Genomic DNA, 16,856 nt, shown 5'->3' with positions numbered 1-16,856 from the left:
GAGAATAGGATTAATTGTTAAGTGTGGACCCGAGGGAGATACTGACAATCCTATTTAAGCAGATATGAGTCCAGAGATATAGTTTCCAAAGACAGGTAATTAGGGATGGTTGTGCCCCAAGATACAGGTGTAAAAAAAGAATTACTTGGAATTTGAAAATAGAAAATACCTGCTTGGAATAGAAGTACATTCATACTTAATCTTAAGTATGCTACAAAACCTAAAATCACATTCGTCATACAATATAAAATTAAATCTACTGTAATTTCTATGTTTCTAAAAAATTAAAATTCTAACAGCATGGGGGGAAATTTTATAAAGATGCAAAGTATAGAATTGCTCTTTCCATTTCAACAAAAGAAAAGATTCTGTTCAGTATTTATCACACATTATAAAACATTACATGTAGACCGCCAGGGTGTATTACACATTTATTACCATCCAAGTAAGAACAAAGATAATGTACAGTTTTATTTACACATCAGGGATGTTTTGTTCACAGTTAATAGATAAAACAGATAAAAACTTAGGTATTCTTTTTACCTCTTAATGAAAAGCAGCAATCAAGAAACTTAAATTTACCAAAGATGAAACACTGGCCATATACACACTAAAAACACATTCTAGATAGCTTCAAGTTAGGCAACTTAGAACTCAACCTACATTTCGCATTGACAGAAAATCATCATCAGAGTTAAAGGGTTGCTGTCAGGGTAAAAATATGTATATTTTAATTATCTCATCTCTACTTTAAAAACACTTCAGTTTTATAATCAACATAATTTACTTTAGGCACAACTCCGCTTGAATTGTAAACACATCTAGGTCAGTTTACATCAAGTTCATGATGAATTAACGTTTTCATAGTTTAGGTTAAACCAAGAGCAAAATGCTACAAACCATAAATTTAAGCGTGGGATACCATTGTTTATCGGTGCAAATGCAGACAAGCTAGCTTCTTGACTCTTTTATTTAATCATAAAAATATTTCTGGTAATTTTCAAAAGCATTCTCCCTCTCTCCCAAGGCACTGAAATTTAGTGCAGCTCCTACTTAGGGCTAGAGGCAAACTCAAGTGTTTCTCAGAATGAAACCTCTAATCTGAAAAGTACTTAAATATCGAGGAGATTAATTTTCTGATAGTATAAAATTGTCTATGTTTAAGACCCAGTGAAAATAAATTGGAATGCCGCTTCCACAACGCTACATTCTCACTGACATAGATTAAAAACTTAAGGCTCACCCAAAGGAAAAGCCACCTTATGAAAGATACATTTCCATTCTGTAGTTGACGAGTATTCTGGGTTCCAAGGAAAACGGTCTTCTAGGTAATAGTTCTGAAGGATCCAAAATGGCTCCCTTTTCCCCATATACAATTTTCCAAGTAAGTCAGTTCTACATCTCAAGGATATGCATTCTTGAAGAATTCCCGTTAAAGGAAACTCATGTTTCAGCCCTCACCCCGTGTTCAATCAGGAACACGTGCATGACAGTTTCTTCTGACACCACGTCCCATTCTTTCCACACACACACACATTATTCCTTAATTTCCCCCATCGTGTTCTAACCTACACAGGTAGTAAAAGCCCATGTAATGACAGAACTGACTACCCAGAACAAGGAAGGAATGGAAGAGAGATATTGGACTCCTAGGCAGTATCCAGCTTCCACTTCAAAGTGGAGTTTCTGTTGTTTTGGCCTTGAGAGAAGAAGACAGGCACTAAGAGTCTTGGGTTTCTTTCTTTGTAGGATGCTCTAGGAGGCCAAGAAGACTGGATGCTATTTTCTTTGGGGGCATCTCCAAGAGTTCCTTTGGCAGTATGAAATGTTACATAACCAGTGAAGATGTTATTGATCAAGAGTAATCTTGATTGTAGCTTTGAAAATAATTACTCAAACCAAATACTGCATATATTTTTGAAGTTTACCTGACAGTATCCTTTCAAAGAACCTAGCTTGCATGTTAATTACACACTTGAAATCTTACTCTGTTTGAAAAATACTATAGCTGTATTGAACACTACATTCTACCATTTGACTCAAGCACTTCTGCTGTTTTTAAAGCTTTGCATTAAACATCAATGTGCTTTATTTTTCACAAATAAAATGCACATCTACTTCACAGAATTACAGGAAGAATAAAGTGCAGCATACATGAATCCAATACTAGGAATAGCCATGGAATGTTACTGCTGTTGCTTTAAACTGAACACTGAGAATTAGATGGTATTTCTAGATAGTGAAAATATTAGAGATTTAAGAAAGCAAATTTAGCTTCTTGACACAGTAAGGATGTTAAGTTTGGAGTTCAAACATAAACCTTGTGTTTCAACGGAGGTATCTTGAATCCTAGGGGAAATAAGTGAATCTTCGACCAGTAAACGTGGTACAATTCTTAACTTCCCTTTCCAACTTTCTCCTGCTCCCAACAAAAAAAAATATTGAAAGGTAGGAGCTCTGGCAAGCTACTAGCTTATTTTAGTGGTTTCTTGTCTCATGGGAAAAAAAATACTTTTGGGGGGGCTTGTTGAGTCTCGGACTTTTTTAACACCGTAAAAGCAAGTTTTCCAACTTGCTGATCAGAAGCCATTAAGAGAATCAACCACTGACCATTTAGTGAAGGAGGGGTACTCACTCCACTTAAGGAGTGTGTCGGGAGTTTGTCACACGGAGAGCTAAACTTGCAAGAGACCTCATAGCACAAGTAGAGACTCTGTGACACACTCCAGCTTTGGAAATGTAGTTGGAGGCTAATAGAAAAAGCCTCTCGGCCCCAAAAGTGTTGAAGTGTCCGGGAAGAACTTTCTCTACAAGACCCCGGTCCACTAACTCTATAAGGCGCTCGCAGGTTCGGACATAGTCATTGATTTTGCTATAGGGGAGCCAGTCGATCATCGAGCCGTCGTACACCACGTCTCCGCTGAACAGTATCTTCCGGTCTTTGTCGTGCAAGCAAATACTGCCCCTGGAGTGACCAGGCATGTGCATAACCGTGAGCTGTCTGTCACCGAGGCTGATGACATCACCTATGCGGAAAGACGCATTTGAAGATAAAAATCAGGAAGCTGTCACAACATCGACAATTACTGCCAAATGGGAAAGGCAGAGTTCGCCAAAGAAAACTTATTAAATGTGTGACGGCAGGCTCCCCGCCCACCCTAGAATATTTGTTACATGTTTACTACATGCCAGGCACTGTTCTAAGGGCTGAGTAGATACAAGGTAATCGGTTTGGACGCAGTCCCATGTCATAGGTGGGCTCGGTCTTAATTCCCATTTTACAGATAAGGAAACTGAGGCGCAGAGAAGTAAAGTGACTAACCCAAGGTCATACAGCAGACAAGTGGCGGAACCAGGAGTAGAACCCAGGTCCTTCTGACTCCCGGGCCCACTTGGGGCAAGGAACGTGTCTACCAACTCTGTCGTATTATCCTTTCCCAAGCATTTAATAATAATAATAATGTTGGTATTTGTTAAGCGCTTACTATGTGCCGAGCACTGTTCTAAGCGCTGGGGTAGACATAGGGAAATCAGGTTGTCCCACGTGGGGCTCACAGTCTTAATCCCCATTTTACAGATGAGGGAACTGAGGCACAGAGAAGTTAAGTGACTTGCCCACAGTCACACAGCTGACAAGTCGCAGAGCTGGGATTCGAACTCATGAGCCCTGACTCCAAAGCCCGTGCTCTTTCCACTGCGCCACGCTGCTTCAGTACAGTGTTCTGCACACAGTAAGCACCCAATAAATAACACTGATGATGACTCACGACCACATGTGGAAAGAGATGAAATGTTTAATTGCTTCTCTATTACAAAATCTGAACTGGTGAAAAATGTCCAACTTTTTTTTTTTTAACAATTTTCTGGGCCACTGTGAAATTTCATTCCCCTGAGCCTGACCAACGTGCCCTATCCTCTAATTTGTACATCTCTAAAGCAGGTTAAAACAATCTCCTTTAGGAGTGTGGACTAGTGGAAAGGGCACAAACTGGATCCAAACCTGGGCTCTAATCCCAGCTCTCCAACTTGCCTGTTGTGGGTGACCCTGGCATCACTTAACTTCCCTGTGCCTCGGTTTCCTCATCTCCCCCTTAGACTTTGAATTCCGTGTGAGCCAGGCACCGAATCTGATCTGAAATTTAATCTAGAGTGCTTGACACATGGTAGGCATTTAATACATGCAATTATGATACAGTCTCTGAGCTACCTCTCTCAGCTGTGTTGGAAGCAGGGGCTGGGGAAGGGAGAGTTTAAATACTATAAAAATGGTCTGGAAGAAGGTGCAGGTCAATGCTGCTGGGAGATGGCTTCCTGGTCTGGTCCTGGAGGCTAATTAGAACTGGAACCATAACCTCTAAGCAAGTGCTCGTCTAGTGTTTCTGGGCACGGGCCCAGAAAGCTGACTCGTTTGACCATGCGCCTGTGCAATCCTAAAGGCACCGAAGGAACTGACATACATCCACTTCAGCACTCATGTACACAAGTGTATTCTTGTTTTATTTTGGCCACTCCAGTTGCAAATATTTTTATATTTTCTCAAGGGGTATAAGCTGGATATGTGTCACTCTGATATTCTGTACTTCCCAAGCACCCGGGACAGCACATGGCACCACGTGGTGTTAAATAACCACTAGCTCTAGACTGTCATTGTGGGCAGGGAATGTGCCTACCAACTCTCTTTTGAATGCCTGGTACAGTGCTCTGCACACAATAAGCGCTCAAATAAATATGACTGATCAACTCTATTGTTTCTAGACGGCACAGTGGCCCTGACTTCACTTTCCAGTGTCCCAGCCGTGCATGTGACCCAGGCCAAAAGGCCATCCTAGACTACACTACAAGATGTCCCAAAGGAACGTTGCTTCGCCCTCAGAAAGTGCTTCCCCTCAGCTGCAAATCCCCTGTATCAAACTTGGGTCAACAACACGCCTGACAAAGTCGTCGGTGTCAACTACCAACTCCTCAAGAACTGAAGCTGTAGTTACAGGTTTTTGAGAAGTTGGACAATGTAAAAGGCGTACATTTCACTGTGATCTCCCCGCTCTGGACGCAGTTTTACAAGAGCCCAGCGAAACTTCGATATATCAATCAATCAGTGGCATTTATTGAACCCTGACTCTGTATAAAGCACTGTCCCAAGCATTTGGGAGAATATAATAGAGCTGGTAGATATGATCCCAGCCCATGGGGAGAGAGAGAAAAGATGTATTGTTCTGAAAAATCATCTTTACTAATATGGCAAGGTTGTTGGTTAGTTATCAGACACTCCCATGCGGGTGTACCTTAAGTGTTGAACCCTTCAAAGTCCAGCCGGCCCAAGGCAGAGACCTGACAATGGGTAGAACAATACAATCAGGTCTCACCGGCCGGTGGCTCACCGTTCTACGGCTTCCCCCCCGACCAGCTCCTCTGGGCCTGCTTTCCCTGGCCGCAGTTGCCACATTACCCACTCTCCACCGTCCCCCATCATTTGATCAGTAAATTAAAGCAGTCATTAAGGAAACATCCTCAAAAGCCAAGACCCACCGAAAAGGGTCAGCTCCAGCTGGGATGCTCCATTTCAACCCCGTGACCTCGGAGGCTTCTTTCAGCTCTCCTCATCCGGGAAAGCCCTTGGAGTCTCATTTTAATTCTTTTCCTCCCTTTTGGAGACAATTTCTGTGCACTTCGGTAGGGCCACTGACTGCCTGCTGTGTTAACTCTCCCCAGGGTTCAGTACAGCATTCTCACAGTAAGGACTCCATGAGTACCATCAACTGATTGAGTAGCTGATTGGGGGAGAAAACGAGAAACAGACCTCTGGGGCCTCAGGGCAATGGAGAGAGGTGGAAGAGTCCATCTACCCAAGGAAGAAACTGGAATTCCTGTGCGAGCCAAGTTTCCCAACCTGGCTAGGCTGCACCTGACCTTCACAGGGCTGGAGGCCACACATAGTGGTGACACATTTGGTTGTCCCTACTTGCTGTTGGGGTTCATGGACCTGGCGGGCATAGAGGGATCTTGGTTTATTTCCTCATCTGTAAAATTATTATTAAGTTATTAAGACTGTGAGCCCCATGTGGGTTAAGGACTGTGTCCAATCCAATTCCCTTCTAACTACCCCAGTGTTTAGTACAGTGCCTGGCACATAGGGCTTCACAAATGCCAAAATTATTATTATTAGTGCTTATTAGTGCCCTGTTTGCCAGATGCTGTGGTTCCCCCCCGCCTGGTCTCATCTGGAGGTGGTTCACTGTAGGGCTCTAGGATCAATCCTGGGTTAAGAGAGCTTGAAGACAGCCAGCATCACTGACTGCCCCCACGTACAGGGGCAGAGAGAAGCCAGGCTGCCATTTAACCTTACATGTCTGTTCTGAATAACCTACTCCCAAATACTTCAGTTGACCGCATTTCTTTCCGACAGAATGGAAAACAACACTCTCCCAGTGATTGAGTAATTAGTCTGCCCTAAGATAATGAACATTACTCTTGAGCTTTGTAGGAAAGGCAAAGCATTCACTATTTTTGACATCTCTGCCAAGAAGTCTTCCCTGACTAACCTTTTTTCCCCACCCTACTCACCCTCCCTTCTACGTGGCCTACACGCTTGGGTCTGTCCCCTCTAAGCACCTTGACACTCCCCTCCCCAAACCCTCAACAGAGCACTAGGCGCACTTAGGCGCACATCCTTATATGCTCCCACTTTCCCATCTGTAATTTAATGTCTGTCTCTCCCACTAGCCTGTAAACTGCTTAAGGGCAGGGATCAAGTCGACCAACTCTCCTATACTGTACTCTTTATATTTTATACTCTCCTATACCGTATACTCCTATACTCCTTTATACTTTATACTCTCCTATACTGTACTTTACTCTTTACTGTACCCTATTTATTTTGTTAATGAATTGTACATCGCCTCGATTCTATTTAGTTGCCATTGTTTTTACGAGATGTTCTTCCCCTTGACTCTGTTTATTGCCATTGTTCTTGTCTGTCCGTCTCCCCCGATTAGACTGTAAGCCCGTCAAACGGCAGGGACTGTCTCTATCTGTTGCCGACTTGTTCATCCCAAGCGCTTAGTACAGTGCTCTGCACATAGTAAGCGCTCAGTAAATACTATTGAATAGAATAGAATAGAACAGAATAGCTCTCCCAAGGACTTGGTACAGCGCTCTGCACACAGTATGCCTTCAATAAATACCACTGATTGATTGCCTGCAAGAGAGACTCAATCGATTGTATTTATTGAGCACTTACTGTGGGCAGACCGCTGTACTAAGCGCTTGGGAGAGTATGATACAACAACAAACTCCCTGACCACAGTGAGTTTACAGTCCAGAGGGGGAGATGGAGATTAATATAAATATAGATATACACTTAAGTGCTATGGGGCTGAGATGGGGGGCATAAAAGGAGCAAATCAGGGTGACGCAGAAAGGAGTGGGAGAAAAAGAAATTCCATTGTATTTATTGAGCACGCATACTGTGTGCAGAGCACTGTACTAAGCACTTGGAAAGTTCAATTCAGCAACAGAGAGAGACAATCCCTAACCATACCAGGTTTACAGACTAGAGGATGAGGGCTTAGTTGGGGAAGGTTTCTTGGAGATGGGATTTCAATAAAGCTTTGAAGGTGAAGAGAGTAACTGTCTGTTGCATATGAAGAGGGAGGACGTTCCAGGTCAGAGGTAGGACGCGGGCAAGAGGTTGGTGGAAAGATGAGATCGAGGTGCAGTAAGTTGGTGTTATAGGAGCAATATGTGCAGGCTGGGTTGCAGGAGGAGGGAAGCGAGGTGAGGTAGGAGGGGGTAAGGCGATTTAAAGCCGATGGTAAGGAGTTTCTGTTTGATGCGGAGGTGGATGGGAAACTACTGGAGGTTCTTGAGGAGTGGGGAAACAGAGACTGAACGTTTCCACAGAAAAATGATCCGGGCAGCAGAGTGAAGTATGAAACTGGAGTGCAGAGAGAAAGGAGGCAGGGAGGTCAGCAAGGACCCTGATAGAGTATTCACGGGGAAAGGATGAGTGATTGTATTCTTGTGGTAGTGGTCTGGAGGGAGAGGAAAGGGCAGATTTTAGTGATGCTCTGAAGGCTGAACTGACAAGGATTGTGAGGTTGAATGTGCGGGTTGAACGAGAGAGCTAAATCAAGAATAATGCCAAGGTTATGGGCTTATGAGACAGGAAGGATGGTGATGCCGACTACCGTGACGGTGGTGATGGGAAAGTCCGGGGGAGCACAGGGTTTGTGTTAAGGAGCTGCAGCTTAAAAGAGAAGTTATTGTTTGTTTTAACGGTATTTGATAAAGGCTATGTGCCGGGCACTGTACTAAGCGCTGGGATAGATCCAAGCTACACGGATTGGACACAGTCCCTGCCCCACATAGGGCTCAGTCTTAATTCCCCAATGAAGTAACAGAGGCACAGAAAGGTAAAGTGACTTGCCCAAGGTCAAAGATCAGACAGTGGAGAATCCTGGATTAGAAGCCAGGTCCTCTGACTCCCAGGCCTGTGCTCTTTGCACTAGGCCATGCTACTTTCTCAACAGTTTTGAGTTAAAGAGAACTGCTGGTGATCCTGGAATTTGAACCCTCGAAAAATGGTACTAAATGAACAGCTACAATTCCCACCTTGCCTTTAAATTCTGAGAAATACGCATGGGTTCATTTTCAATTCATTCAACCTTTTAGGCCGGGAAGTTTCTGTTGAAAAGGAAGGTAAGTACCCAGCAACAACTTGCATTTCAAATGGAACGACTCCCTTCCAAAAGAAAGGTGTCCCGTCAAAATCCTATAAATTGTCTCTTTTTGGGGGAGGGCTTCATTTCACCTCCCCAAAATGAATAGGGAGTGGACTAACACAGGCAAATTAATCTCACAGGTCCCTTAAATTAAAGTCAACTCTGCTATCATGGCATCAAGAAGGAAAGGTAAATTTGCTTCTATTTTTCCTTAAAAGATTACGCTCCAATTTGGGCTGCAAATAAACTGAAAGTACTACCTATATCTCCCCTGCCCTTACATCCTAGGGAGTGAGAATAAGTAAGATTATATGGAAACACTGTACAGCTCCTACTATTTTATCATTTTTGGTGCACCCGATCCCTCCTAGTGTGTAAAGTGTGGGTCTACAGGACCATCTTGCAGGATCAGACAGCAGACGTCACTTTCTAAGCTCCGGCAAAAGGAAATTAGCTGCTACTCTGGGGATTAAAGCTTTCAGATCATACTGACAAATGCCTTCTACCAACTCTTAGTGGTACATCTTTTAGGTACTTAGTAAACACTAAATTCCCTTTTCCTGCTTTTAAAGTGAACTTCCTTCTTAAGGTTCCATTCTAGTTTATTGTTAATTATGAAAACTGTCAATTATTTAAAATCGGACATGGCCGAGTCAGAGGGGATATTCTAATTTTATTCTTTACAAAATAATTGAAAATACAGAGGAATACCCGGTGGAAAAACCTGCACTTCAATCATATTCAAATGTTATTTTCTTTAGTATTTATAAAGGGGAAAATAAGAGACCCCATCTAGGTGGTCCTTCTCAACATATTAGCTGACAGCACTATTCCACTGAGAAAAATCCTGTCTCAAGTCAAGGAAAAAAAAAATATGTCCCAAATGGACACGAGGTTTAGAAAATGTTTCAAAATTTGCTGTTTCCATTTAGGTGAAATTGAGTTGTGTCATATATTTTACTCTCATCGCAAGACAGACCCTTCTTGTCTCACGAGGGGAGGTAAAATGATAAAAGATCTAGTACCGTGAATGAATCAAGTGGTCGAATTACATTTCGGGATATCAACGCCACTCACAAATCCTTCTTTTTCTGTGACTTGGACAGATCCACATTTGTAGTAAACCCTCTGCTCTGCACCGGTTCTGTCTGCGACCAAAGATAGCTCTCCACCCCTATACTCCCCCCCCCCCCTTGCCTCTCCACTGTTCCTGTGGGCATGCAGGGTTGTCTGGTTGTCATAGCAACAGGGAAATGCAGGCAAAAACCACTGCAAGTCAGCAAAAGACTAAACCGGAGGCAGAGTCGCAGACAGGCGATCCCGGACAGAAACACAAGACCTCTGCTTAAATAATTCTGCCATCCTGCTCCCTGCTTCACAGGCCAGAAATCTTCCCCTTTTTTTTCCCGCGCTGTTTTGAGCCGTCAGGCCCACTCCCTCCCAAGGCTAGGCCCGCGGTTGGGAGTTTCACGCCGCAGCTTCTCTGCCGCAACCCCTCCCGATGCTTGCGGGACTGCTGTGTCCTCCATAGCTCCCTGCACACCAGGAAGGGCAGAGGGGCTTCTTTGGTCAAGAAGCCTTCAGTGAACACTTCTGGCACCCCTTCCCTTCCACCGGGCTGGGCCGGAGGCAGCAGCCCAAGGTCCTGAGCAGGCGGGTCAGTCGGGTTGGGCCTCGATGAGGGCGAAGGGAAAGGAGGGAAAAGGAAGGGGAAAGGGAAAGGGAAATGAACATCAGCAGGGAAAAGCATCCACACTCACAGGTCAAGCTTTTAGCTACTGAGCTGTGCCCACTCTGGTGGCATGATAAAAGGCCTCCTCCTCCTCCCCTGGCCTCCAATAAGGATGCCGGCTTGCCCGGCAAACGCCCTGCAAGAAACTCCGGAAGCTGGCACATCGAGAAGCTCGGGATATTGGGGGTTGCCCAGGTGCTTAAGTTTGGGAAAGTAGTATGATACAGAGGATGGAGCATGGGCTTGGGAGTCAGAAGGATCTGAGTTCTGATCCTGGCTCTGCCACCTGTCTGCTGTGTGGCCTTGGGGAAGTCGCTTCACTTCTCTGTGCCTAGCTCCCTCATCTATAAAGTGAGGATAGTAATGATGGCATTTGTTAAGCACTTAATATGGGCTGAACACTGTTCTAAGCGCTGGAATGAAGACTGTGGGCCCTAGGCGGGACGGGGGAATCTAACGTGATCTGCTGGTATCCACCCCAGGGCTTATTACAGTGCCTGGCACATAGTAAGCACTTGACAAATACCGTGATTAGCATTATTACAGAGTAGAGCCCTTATCAATGCTTCCTCCTCTCCTAACTAGCAAATGATTCAGCATCCTTCTTACAATTCACAGGATTCACCGTAGGTGAAATAAAACAAAATTTAAAAAATGACCTCTACTAGCAAAATAAATGCACGATCAAATCTGAATCGCTGCACACTTGAATCTCCTGCTCGATCTACAGAGGAGAGGGCAACTCTAGGGGGATGGGGTTGGTGATAATAATTATGGCATCCGTTAAAGGCTTACTATGTGCCAGGCACCGTACTAAGCGCTGGAGGGGATAGAAGCAAACAAGGTTGCACACAGTCCCATCCTAAGTGGGGCTCACAATCTCAATCCCCATTTTCCAAATGAGATAGCGAGGCCCAGAGAAGTGAAGTGACTTGCCCAAGGGCATCCTCCAGACAAGTGAGAGGCAGCACGGCGTAATGGATAGAGCACGGGCCTGGGAGTCAGATGGTCGTGGGTTCTAATCCCGGATCCGCCACTTGTTTGCAGTGTGACCTCGGCCAAGTCACTTCTCTTCTCCGGGCCTCAGGTCCCTCATCTGTGAAGTGGGGATTGAGACTGTGAGCCCCACGTGGGACAGAGACTGTGTCCAATGCAATTGTCTTGTATCTATAATAATAATAATGATGGCATTTGTTAAGCACTTACTATGTGCAGAGGACTGTTCTAGTCGCTGGGGTAGATACAGGGTAATCAGGTTGTCCCACGTGAGGCTCACAGTCTTCATCCCCATTTTACAGATGAGGGAACTGAGGCCCAGAGAAGTTAAGTGACTTGCCCACAGTCACACAGCTGACAAGTGGCAGAGCTGGCATTCCAATCTATGACCTCTGTCTCCCAAGCCTGTGCTCTTTCCACTGAGCCATGCAAGTGACTTGCCCAGAGTCACACAGCTGACAGGTGGCAGATCCAGCATTAGAACCCACCACTGACTCTGACATGTGGTGGATATGGGATTAGAACCCATGACCTCTGACTTCCCAGCCCAGGCTCCTTCTACTGAACCGTACTGCTTCTATCCCAGCGCTTGGTGCTTATGGGGTGGTATCTACCCCAGTGCTTATTCATTCAATCGTACTTATTGAGTGCTTACTCTGTGCGGAGCACTGTATTAAGCTCTTGATGTGCTTGACACCTAGTAAGCGCTTAACTAATACCACTATCACTATTATCGTTACTAAAGTGGGGGTGCCGGGATTAGAAGCCATGGCCTTCTGACTCCCAGGCCCGTGGTCTATAATAATAACAATAATAATGGTATCTGTTAGTGCTTATTGTGTGCCGAGCACTGTTCTCAGCACTGGGATAGATAAAAGGTGATCAGGTTGTCCCTCGGGGGGCTCACAGTCTCCATCGCCATTTTACAGAGGAGGCGACTGTGGCCCAGAGGAGTGAAGTGACTTGCCCAAAGTCACCCAGCTGACAAGCGGCGGAGGGGGGATTAAAACCCACGAGGTCTGAGTCCCTAGCCTGGGCTCTTTCCGCTAAGGCAAAGAAGCAGCGTGGCTCAGTGGAAAGAGCCTAGGCTTTGGAGTCAGGGCTCATGAGTTCGAATCCCAGCTCTGCCACTTGTCAGCTATGTGACTGTGGGCAAGTCACTTAACTTCTCTGTGCCTCAGTTCCCTCATCTGTAAAATGTGGATGAAGACTGTGAGCCCCAGGTGGGACAACTTGATTCCCCTGTGTCTACCCCAGCGCTTAGAACAGCGCTCTGCCCATAGTAAGCGCTTAACAAATACCAACATTATTACTATTATTATGTTCCAGGGCCGCTTAAGCAGCATGGTTTAGAGGAAAGAGCACAGGTTTGGGAGTCAGAGATCGTGGGTTCTAATCCCGGCGCTGCCACTTGTCAGCTGTATGACTTTGGGCAAGTCACTTTCCTGGACCTCACTTACCTCACTTGGAAAATGGGGATGAAGACTGTGAGCCCCAAATGGAACAACCTAATGCCCTCGTATCTCCCCGGTGCTTGGCACACACTAAGCGCTTAACAAATACCATCATCATTATTATTCTTCTGCTGGCACTTTAATATCTTGCCTAGGGGAGGAAACTTTCCTGGGGCATTTTTGCCGCCTGGGGCGGTGGCCAAGGGGGTGTGGGTGGACGGGTCGGGGTGGTGGTCAGCGGGCAGAGTCCGGGCCCGTCCCACCCGGGGTGGTGGGCAAGGGGGTGTGGATGGACGGGGCGGGGGTCAGCGGACAGGGTCCGGGGGTGTCCCAGCCGGGGTGGTGGTCAGCAGGCAGGGTCCGGGTCTGTCCGGCCCGGGGTGGTGGCCAAGGGGGTATGGGTGGACAGGGTCTGGGACCTATCCCACCTGGGGTGATGGCCAAGGGGGTGTGGATGGATGGGTCGGGGTGGTGGTCAGCGGGCAGGGTCCGGGCTCGTCCCAGCCGGGGCGGCGGCCAAGGGGGTGTGGGTGGACGGGTCGGGGTGGTGGTCAGCGGGCAGGATCTGGGCCCGTCCCGTCTGGGGGCCAAGGGGGGTGTAGGTGGATGGGTCGGGGCAGGGGTCAGCGGGTAGGGTCCGGGTCCATTCCAGCTGGGGTGGTGGTCAGCGGGCAGGGTCCGGGCCTGTCCCGCCCGGGGCGGTGGCCAAGGGGATGCGGGTGGACAGGTCAGAGTGGTAGTGATCAGCGGGCAGGGTCCGGGCCCATCCCAGCCGGGGCGGCGGCCAAGGGGGTGCGGGTGGATGGGCTGGGGCGGTGGTGGTCAGTGGGCAGGGTCCGGGCCCATCCCAGCCGGGGTGGCGGCCAAGGGGGTGCGGGTGGACAGGGTCTGGGCCCTATCGCACCCGGGGCGGTGGCCAAGGGGGTGCGGGAGGACGGGTCGGGGTGGCGGTGATCAGCGGGCAGGGTCCGGGCCCGTGCCAGCCGGGATGATGGCCGGGGAGGTGCGGGTGGACCGGCCGGGGCGATGGTCGGCGGGCAGGGTCCGGGCCCGTCCGTCCGTCCTGTGGGTGGTCTCCCGGCCCGGCCTGGCCCGGGTGGGCGTCCTTACCGTCGTGGAGGACGTGGGTGGGCTGCACGGGCCGGACGCGGTAGTGGGCGGCCCTCCAGCCCGGGCTGGGCGCCCGCACCACCTCTCGCTGGGCCAGCCAGGTCACCGTCTCGAAGTTGTCTCCGCGGGCCAGGGCCTCGGCCTCGGCGCGGTGCACGCCCACACGCTGGAACTGGTGCAGCCCGCCGGCGTGGTCGAAATGCACGTGGGTGGCCACGGCCAACGGTGCCCGGCGGCCTCCGCCCTCCTCGTCCCTCCCGGGGGGCTGCTCCTCGTCCTGGTCCTCGTCGTCCCGGTCCCCGTCGGGTCCCCTTAGGAGGCCGGCGCCCCGCAGGTATTCCGGGAGGCTCCTTAGGCCCAGCCCGGTGTCGATGACCAGGTCCTGGCGGGAACCGCGCACCAGCCAGATGTTGGCACGGTTGGCCGACTCGTAGAAGCGCTCCTGGATCCAGAAGATGCCGTCGCCCAGGGACTTGTGCGCGTACCACTCCAGCGCCGACATCCCCGCCCGCACCCGCACCCGCACCCACCCCCGCGGGGCGACCAGGCCCGCGGAGCTGAAGAGCTGCGGGGAGCGGAGGCCAGGAGCTGCAGAGAGCCCAGCTGAGGGGAGCGCGGAGCTGAAGAAGGGGAGGCTGCGGGGCGCCGAGCTCAAGGGCGCGGAGCTCAGGAGCTGAAGAGCGCGGAGCTGCGGGATGCGGAGCTAAAGAGGGGGGCGCGGAGGCGAGGGGCTGCAGAGAGCCGAGCTGAGGGGCGCGGAGCTGAAGAGGTGAGGATGCGGGGCGTCGAGCTCAAGGGCGTGGAGCTGAAGAGGTGAGGATGCGGGGCGTCGAGCTCAAGGGCGTGGAGCTGAAGAGGTGAGGATGCGGGGCGTCGAGCTCAAGGGCGTGGAGCTGAAGAGGTGAGGATGCGGGGCGTCGAGCTCAAGGGCGCCGAGCTCAGGAGCTGGGGAGCGCGGAGCTGCGGGATGCGGGGCGAGGAGCAGGGGAGCACGGAGAGCACGGAGCTGCAGGCGAGGAGCTGAAGAGCCTGGAGCTGCGGGATGCGGAGCTAAAGAGGGGGGAGCGGAGCTGCGGGATGCGGGGCGAGGAGCCGGAGAGCACCGAGCTGCAGGCGAGGAGCTGAAGAGCGCGGAGCTAAAGAGCGCGGAGCTGCGGGGAGCGGAGGCGAGGAGGGCGGAGCTGCAGAGAGCTGAAGAAGGGGAGGCTGCGGGGCGCCGAGCTCAGGGACGCGGAGCTCAGGACCCGGGGAGCGCGGAACTGGGGGGAGCTCAGAGCCGAGGGGCGCGGAGCTGCAGGCGAGGAGGCGGGGAGCACGGAGCTGCGGGCGAGGAGCTGAAGAGCAGCGGGGCGCGGAGCTAAAGAGGGAGGGAGGGCGGAGCCGAGCCGCGGCGGGGTGCGGAGAGCTCGGAGCCCAGGGGCGCGGAGCTGCGGGATGCGGGGCTGCAGGCGGGGAGCTAAAGAGCGCGGAGCCGACCAGCCGGGGAGCTCGGAGCCCAGGGGCGCGGAGCTAAGAGATGCGGCCCGAGGGCCAGGCCCGGGCGGCGCCGTTGGGGGCGGAGGGCGAAGCGGGAGGGGCTGCGGGGCTCGGACGCGTCCCTCCTGCTGCTCCCGGGAGGGGGGACGGGGCTGGCTGGCAGGCGGAGGCCCGGGGCTGCAGGGACGGAGGGACGGAAGGACGGAAGGACGGACGGACGGACGGAGAGAGGGACGAGGCCGGCCGCCCTCCGCCTGCCCGCAACGGGCTCCCGCAACCGGCTGGGAGGGCGGAGGCGGGGAGGGGCGGGGCCGGCCTGCCGTTACGGTGGCCGGCGAGGGACCGCAAATCTCCGTGGCGGCCGCCGGCTGGCCGGGGGATGCCCCACGCTCCGGACCTCCTGCACCGCTCCTCCCCTGCACCGGTCCTCCCCCGCACCGGACCTCCTGCACCGGTCCTCTCCTGCACCGGACCTCTCCTGCACCGGACCTCCCTGCACCGGTCCTCCCCCGCACCGGACCCCCTGCACCGGTCCTCCCCCGCACCGGACCCCCTGCACCGGTCCTCCCCCGCACCGGACCTCCTGCCCCGGTCCTCCCCCGCACCGATCCTCCCCTACACCGGTCCTCCCCTGCACCGGACCTCCCTGCACCGGACTTCCTGCACCGGTCCTCCCCCGCACCGGAGCTCCCCCGCACCGGACCCCCCCCCCCCAGGGCGGCGGGGGCGTCCCCGCCAGGCGCCTCCTTGCAGGCTGCAGCTCCAGCAGCAATAGCCGCCGCCGCCGCCGCCGCCCCCGGGGAGGACAGGTAGGAAGGCGGGGGGATCCTAGCAGAACGGGCCCCCCGGGGAAGGGCGGAGCTCGGCCCGGGAGGGATAAAGTTTATTAACGCTAATTCATTCAATAGTATTTACTGAGCGCTTACTCTGTGCAGAGCACTGGACTAAGCGCTTGGAATGGACAGATCGGTAACAGGGACAGTCCCTGCCCTTTGACGGGCGCACAGTCTAATAATGTTGGTATTTGTTAAGCGCTTACTAGGGGCCGAGCGCTGTTCTAAGCGCTGGGGCAGATACAGGGGAATGAGGTTGTCCCACGTGAGGCTCACCGCCGTCATCCCCATTTTCCAGAGGAGGTCACTGAGGCCCCCGAGAAGTGAAGTGACCTGACCAAAGTCGCACAGCTAACAGGTGGCGGAGCCGGGACGTGGGACAACCTGATGTGTGTGTGTGTGTGTGAATATATGTATATGTGTCTTTGTGTGTGTGCATGTATATATTTGTGTGTATGTGTGTGTTTGTGCATCTATGTACATATATGTGTTGGTGTTTGTTAAGGGCTATGTGCCATGCACTGTTTGTTTTAAG

The 16,856-nt window shown here is 50.9% G+C and overlaps 1 protein-coding gene across 1 annotated transcript; it reads right to left on the bottom strand.

Moving 5' to 3' along the window:
• Window positions 1–414: 414 nt before the first annotated feature.
• MBLAC2 (metallo-beta-lactamase domain containing 2) lies at window positions 415–15,756 on the bottom strand. Its single transcript, XM_029068771.2, has 2 exons — window positions 14,013–15,756; window positions 415–3,026 (listed from the first exon to the last, which is right to left on the bottom strand). Exons 1-2 carry the CDS (start codon window positions 14,512–14,514, stop codon window positions 2,641–2,643), a joined length of 888 nt encoding a protein of 295 aa, XP_028924604.1. The 5' UTR covers window positions 14,515–15,756; the 3' UTR covers window positions 415–2,640.
• Window positions 15,757–16,856: the final 1,100 nt, after the last annotated feature.

The sequence above is a fragment of the Ornithorhynchus anatinus genome, chromosome 1, assembly GCF_004115215.2.
Source record: "Ornithorhynchus anatinus isolate Pmale09 chromosome 1, mOrnAna1.pri.v4, whole genome shotgun sequence".
Classification (NCBI taxonomy): domain Eukaryota; kingdom Metazoa; phylum Chordata; class Mammalia; order Monotremata; family Ornithorhynchidae; genus Ornithorhynchus; species Ornithorhynchus anatinus.
This window is presented reverse-complemented; position numbering and strand designations above follow the sequence as displayed.

Bases quoted from the DNA above. Each gene is read 5' to 3' on its own strand.
- MBLAC2 (XM_029068771.2), bottom strand. From the start codon at position 14,514: ATGTCGGCGCTGGAGTGGTACGCGCACAAGTCCCTGGGCGACGGCATC. The intron at 3,027-14,012 runs GTAAGGACGCCC...CTTTCCGCATAG, and splicing joins CACCCACGTCCTCCACGACG to GTGATGTCATCAGCCTCGGT.